The sequence below is a fragment of the Budorcas taxicolor genome, chromosome 6, assembly GCF_023091745.1.
Source record: "Budorcas taxicolor isolate Tak-1 chromosome 6, Takin1.1, whole genome shotgun sequence".
In the NCBI taxonomy this organism is placed as follows: Eukaryota; Metazoa; Chordata; class Mammalia; order Artiodactyla; family Bovidae; genus Budorcas; species Budorcas taxicolor.
Genome location: NC_068915.1, coordinates 90,904,857 through 90,911,229, shown reverse-complemented (window position 1 = coordinate 90,911,229; position 6,373 = coordinate 90,904,857). Strand labels below are relative to the sequence as shown.

Below are 6,373 nucleotides of genomic sequence, written 5' to 3'. Positions count from 1 at the left end.
TCTTCTCCAGGGCATCTTCTTGACCCAGGGATCCAACCTGAATCTCCTGTGTCTCCTGCATTGGCAGGCAAATTCTTTACCACTGTGCCACTTGGGTTGAAACAAACACAAGAACAGGTATTTTAAATTATACAGGAAAACTAATTTATGCCCCTCATTGATCTTTTTCACCCTCTCTAAAATAGGATACTGCTAGGAGAAGGCAATGGCACCCTACTCCAGTACTCTTGCCTGGAAAATCCCATGGACGGAGGAGCCTGGTAGGCTGCAGGCCATGGGGTCGCTAAGTCGGACAGGACTGAGCGACTTCACTTTCACTTTTCACTTTCATGCATTGGAGAAGGAAATGGCAACCCACTCCAGTGTTCTTGCCTGGAGGATCCCAGGGACGGGGAGCCTGGTGGGCTGCCGTCCATGGGGTCGCACAGGGTCGGACACGACTGAAGCGACTTAGCTCGCATCCACCCATCTACGCCCCATCGACACTTCGCTTCCAACTTTCAGTTCAGTTCAGTTCAGTAGCTCAGTCTTGTCCGACTCTTTGCGACCCCGTGGACTGCAGCACGCCAGGCTTCCCTATCCATCACCAACTCCCAGAGTTTACTCAAACTCATGTCCATCAAGTGGGTAAAGCCATCCAACCATCTCATCCTCTGTCGTCCCCTTCTCCCGGCTTCAATCTTTCCCAGCATCAGGGTCTTTTCCATTGAGTCCCTTCGCACCAGGTGGCCGAAGTATTGGAGTTTCAGCTTCAGCATCAGTCCTTCCAATGAATATTCAGGGCTGATTTCCTTTAGGATGGACTGGTTTGATCTCCTTTCAGTCCAAGGGACTCTCAAGAGTCTTCTCCAACAGCTTTGTTGAAAAGCATCAATTTTTCGGCTCTCAGCTTTCTTTAAAACTTTAGGCTGTGAAGGTTTGTTTTGGCAACTTAATTTTCATTTGTCTGTTTCATGAGAGTGTCGGGATAGTGAAATAGACTATTGTGTGTGTGGTGGGGGGAGTCTGCATTTCAGATTATTTCAACAACGCTAGGTAGCCGCAGTTGGCCGAGGGAGGGGGGAAAAAAAAAATCAGTAACCCGCGAGAGTAAGTTTGACACTTTGAGGTTCCCGTAGTTAAGCTCGCTTTAAGATTCAAGATGGCGCCGCCCGCCGAGCTACCCATGTGCTGTTTCCGGTCATACACGGAAGCACGACTCCGAACCGCCGCTTGAGACGGTTGGAAGTTGCCAGCGTTCTGGGTTTTCTTGAAACTGCTCGTCGCGGAGCCAGTCAGCAGCCAACATGTCTAGCAGAAACAATAACAAGCTGCCCAGCAACCTTCCGCAGTTACAGAATCTGATCAAGCGGGACCCGCCGGCCTACGTGGAGGAGGTAGGAACGCGGCGCGGTGACGCTGGAAACCTGGGTTGAGACGCTGGCTATAACGAGGCGTAGGATGTAGCTGGGGTTCTGGCTCGCCGCGTGTTCGTCTCTTAAGTTAGGGGTTCTCCGCGAGGAGAAAAGAGGTTAAGGGAGAGACATGGCTCAGGGTTCTTTTCCCACCTCTTCAAATCTGCTGCCTGTTGGGATTTTCTGATTGCTCGGTAGACCCCGCTGCCACGGAAACACCTTTTAAAAGACGTCATTTTACCTTATTGAGGTGTAGAGACAAATGGTTCGCCCCCTAACCTCCGACTTCTAGACAACTTTCTCAAGCCTTTTGTTTTCTGAAACCCCTAAATTGAATTAGTCATTAACACTTGATGAAACTTTTGTTAGAATACTTTCGATCTAAGTCTGTTTACGGGAGCCGGCGTTCTGTGCCAGGGACTCTGTTGGGAAGGGGGTGGATTCTCAAGTCTACGGGAGAGACACAGGAGCTTGCTTGGTGTGGTGGTGTTCAGTCGTTCAGCCGTGTCCACCCTTTGCTAACCCATGTATTCCAACATGCCAGGCTTCCCTGTCCTTCATCATCTCCCGGAGCTTGCTCAAACTCATGTCCATTGAGTCGGTGATGCCATCCAACCATCTCATCCTGTTGTTCCCTTCTCCTGCTTTCAATCTTTCCCAGCATCAGGGTCTTTTCTAGCTTGGTATATATATTTAAAACCAGATTCAACCTCATCAGAAACTGGTAATACCTGGATGTCAGAATTTAAGTCGGGAAAAGACAAGGTTGAAAATTAGAGATTAGATCCAGACTGAGGGGCTTTGTATACTGACCTCATACCGTGAACATTAGCCTGTTTTGAGCTGAGAAGTGACAAAATGAAAGTGATGATTTTGATATTAATTTGGCAACTGCTTTCTTCAAACACCCATTTATCTGACAGACATTAAACAGGTATCTACTGCAATTATTTGTGCAAATGGCTAACATAATTATTCATCTTTTGATTGCCCTTCTCATTTCCCCTCCTCCTCCAGATTTTCACATGGAAGTATTTATGTGAACTGTTATTGTTGTTGTTCAGTGGTTAAGTGGAATCCAACTTTGTGATGCCATGGACTGCAGCACATATAGCGGTCTCAGTGGTTTAGATCACCAGCAGAGAGAGCCTTTTGAAAGATTCAAGGAAGTGGAAATAAAGAGTTAGGAACAAATACAAGAAGTTAAGTAATGTAGGTGAGGATTTGAGATGTGTAAAGCAGTGTAAACTTTAGGGGCTTCCACAGTAGCTCAACTGGTAAAGAATCCGCCTGCAGTGCAAGAGACCCTGGTTTGATTTCTGGGTGGGGCAGTTTCCCTGGAGAAGGGATAGGCTACCCACTCCAGTATTCTTGGGCTTCCCTGGTGGTTCGGACTGTAAAGAATCCACCTGTAATGTGGTAGACCTGGGTTTGATCCCTATGTTGGGAAGATCCCCTGGAGGAGGGCGTGGCAACCCATGCCAGTATTCTTACCTGGAGAATCCCCATGTACAGAGGAGCCTGGTGGGTTACAGTACATGGGGTTGCAAAGAATCGGACGTGACTGAGCGACTAAGCACAGCCCAGAATAAACCATTAGACAAAGCACAGTTGAGAGTCTATACAATGCTGTATTTAAAAGCACTGGTTTCAGCACTAACTCTGTACTCTGGGCCTGCTGCTGCTAAGTCGCTTCAGTCATGTCCGACTCTGTGCGACCCCATAGACGGCAGCCCACCAGGCTCCCCCGTCCCTGGGATTCTCCAGGCAAGAACACTGGAGTGGGTTGCCATTTCCTTCTCCAATGCATGAAAGTGAAAAGTAAAAGTGAAGTTGCTCAGTTGTGTCCGACTCTTAGTGACCCCATGGATTGCAGCCTACCAGGCTCCTCCATCCATGGGATTTTCCAGGCAAGAGTACTGCAGTGGGTTGCCATTGCCTTCTCTGACTCTGGGCCTACTATTGACCAGTTGTATAACCAGAGATTTAGCCACCTGAGCCTATGTGTATTTTAATGTGCAAAGAGATAATACGTACCTCAGAGGATTACCCATCTGTTCCCTTAAGAAATTCTTATACAAATTCACACATATTGTATCTCCTGTGTGCTAGTATTTATAATTCTAAACACTCAGGGTACCGGGCTTCCCAGGTGGCTCAGTGGTAAAGAATCCACCCACCAAGCAGGAGACCCAAGAAACAGGTTTGATCTCCGGGTTGGGAATATCCCCTGGAAAAGGAAATGGCAACCCACTCCAGTATTCTTGCCTGGAAAATTCTAATTTCCAGGAGCCTGGCACACTGCAGTCCATGGGGTTGCAAAAAGTCAGATACGACTTACCAACTCAGTCACCACCACCAAGCACTCGGGATGCAATGATAAATAAGATATGAGAGCCTTCTTCTCTTGGATTTATATTCTAATGATGGAAGACATAGAGTGGTAAGAGTTATGGAGAAAGTAAAACTGGATATGAATATGTTAGGATTGGAGGCTGTTGATTTGGCTACCATAAACAGGGAAGGCTTTTCTGCTATGATATTGAGACAGATCAAGAGCATTCTAGATAGGGAGAATAGGAAGTGTAGAAGCTCTCAGTGGAGAAGAGATAGAGAGGCAGCCGGTGTTGCTAACATGTAGTGAACACAGACAAGGGTAGTGTAATATGACCTGGGAAATGCAGGCAGACAGAGATTGGGTCATGTGGGGCCCTTAAAAACATGGTAAAGAGTTAAGATTTTACTCTTGGTGTGTTAGGGAGCCATTGAAGTGTTTTAAGCAGAGGTGTGACATGATCTGATTTATGTTGTTAAAAATTTACTCTGGAGGTTATAGGTTGTAGAGCAGCAAGACTGCAAGCAGGATAGCTAATGTAATAGCTGTCAGAATGGCCTACGTGAGGGCTGTTGGTACCACTGGAATTATCAACAGAAGTGGAGAGAAGTGAACAGATTGAGACTAGCTCTCAAGGAAATGGAGCCTAGTAGAACTTCCAGGTGGAGTGGACATGGGGGATAAGGAAAAAGGAAGGAAGAATGATTCAGGTGTTTTTATTTCTGTGTCTGAGTATTTGACAAATACTATTTGGTACCTATTGTGTACTAGGTACTGGGATTATGGTAGTGAGCTATACAGATAAAAATACCTTTTTAATTAAGTTGTTTTCTAGTCATCTAGGGGAACAAGTGGGATAAGGATCTTGCCAGGAGCACTCTGAGTAATGGGGCCCTCTCTTCACTTGTCAGTGGCATTGTGGAGTCAAGAGAAGTAGGGTGTTAACTGAAGCATGTAGGGACTGCAGGTCTCCCTCTTTGATTCCTACTCTTGGAGAAAACTGGAGGCCTAGCAGTTTTGGAGGGAAATCAGGGGTCTTGTTTTTTGGCCAAGCTAAGTTTAAGATGTCTGTTAGACAGCTCAACTGGCAATTGGATACTTGAATTTGGAATTCACTGAAGCAGTCAGGGGTGGTAATATAAAGAAATATTCATTCTGTTTCTAAGTGTCCCTCTCTCTCCCCTCCGCTTCCCGTCCCCATCTTCTCCATTCTCTCCCTCTCTCTATCTCACAGAAACACACATAGTTTGAAGCCGTGACCTAGGCATGAAAAGTGGGTGAAGGGCATAGAACTGACAGTTCGGGAGTTCCAGCATTAGATTATTGGTTTGTTATTAGGATTAAACGTAATTAAATGAAGTAATGTACATGATGAGTTTGGCACATAGCAAGTACTGAATAAAGGGGAGCTATTATCAGTATTATTTCTGTGTGTCTATTGCTTTTGCCTGTTAACACATCTTATCTAGAACTCCAGGGTAAAATCATAATTATTATTTAAAGGAAGAAGGAAATTTTGACTGGAGAGCTTTGTGTACTTGAGGTATAATTCTTAAATTTTATTGCCCATTTTCGGATTCATATATTTTTGCAGGTATTGGGGCTGCATATCACAGACAATACGTAGAGGACCATTTAGATAGTAAATGGCAGTACAGAGCCAGATCTGAGTCTTTGACTCTGTGTTGCTGTTCTTCGTACCTTTATACCTAGATTTCTAATGGTAAGGGAACGGGTCTTTAAATTACCTGTGATGTGCACAGATTTTTCAAAACTCGTCTTGAAGAATACTGATAAAGGAAAACAGTGTTTTTACATACCTTTACTACATTTTTTTCTCAATGCCACTATCAAAGATTTCTAAGTAACTTTTTTATTCTGTACTGAGAAAGTCTTGTAATTGAAGGTGACCAATTTAAATTTTATTTTTTTACAGTTTCTACAGCAGTATAATCACTACAAATCCAATGTGGAGATTTTCAAATTACAACCAAATAAACCCAGCAAAGAACTGGCAGAGCTGGTGATGTTTATGGCTCAGGTAAGATTTTTTTTCAGGGGTGGGGAGTAAATCACAGACCAGTTGTTACACACAGCTTGCAGAATATTTTCTCACACACAATCTCATTCCATTTGTAAGTGGAAGCCTAATTAAAAAAATTTTTTTTTTACTTTCCCTTTTGGCAAATTTTTGCAAATTATTTTTTTCCTATGTTAAGGTGGAGGATTTCACTAGAACTTTTCACAGAACCAACCAGAGCAAAAAAAGCTTTCAAACTATTTGTTTTCTTCAAATTCATCATAAAAGCGGATTCTGAGTCATGTCATATAATTTACTAAGACTAGAAGAAATATGAAAGGAGTCAGAGAGATTAGTGTGTAGAAGAGAAAGAGATGACTTCGAGCATCTATTTCTATGAAACAGCCTTTTACTCTCCTTTTGCAGAACATCCTTAATCTGTGCATATGAATTATAGGAGAGAAAGGAAAACTTCAGAAGAGCCTTTGCTTTGTTACAGATTAGTCACTGTTATCCGGAACATTTAAGTAACTTTCCTCAAGAGCTGAAAGATCTTCTGTCCTACAACCACACTGTCTTGGATCCAGACCTCCGAATGGTAGGACCAGTACTTGGGTTGATAAA

At 44.0% G+C, this 6,373-nt stretch overlaps 1 protein-coding gene across 1 annotated transcript in view; it reads left to right on the top strand.

Annotated features, from left to right (window-relative positions):
• The first annotated feature begins 1,236 nt into the window (after nt 1–1,236).
• SDAD1 (SDA1 domain containing 1) overlaps nt 1,237–6,373 on the top strand; it is a 30,733-nt gene continuing 25,596 nt past the window's right edge. Inside the window, exons 1-3 of the mRNA XM_052641922.1 lie at nt 1,237–1,376; nt 5,666–5,770; nt 6,249–6,347. Coding sequence (XP_052497882.1) covers nt 1,287–1,376; nt 5,666–5,770; nt 6,249–6,347 — 294 coding nt within the window. The 5' untranslated portion in view covers nt 1,237–1,286. The remainder of the gene's footprint in view (nt 1,377–5,665; nt 5,771–6,248; nt 6,348–6,373) is intronic.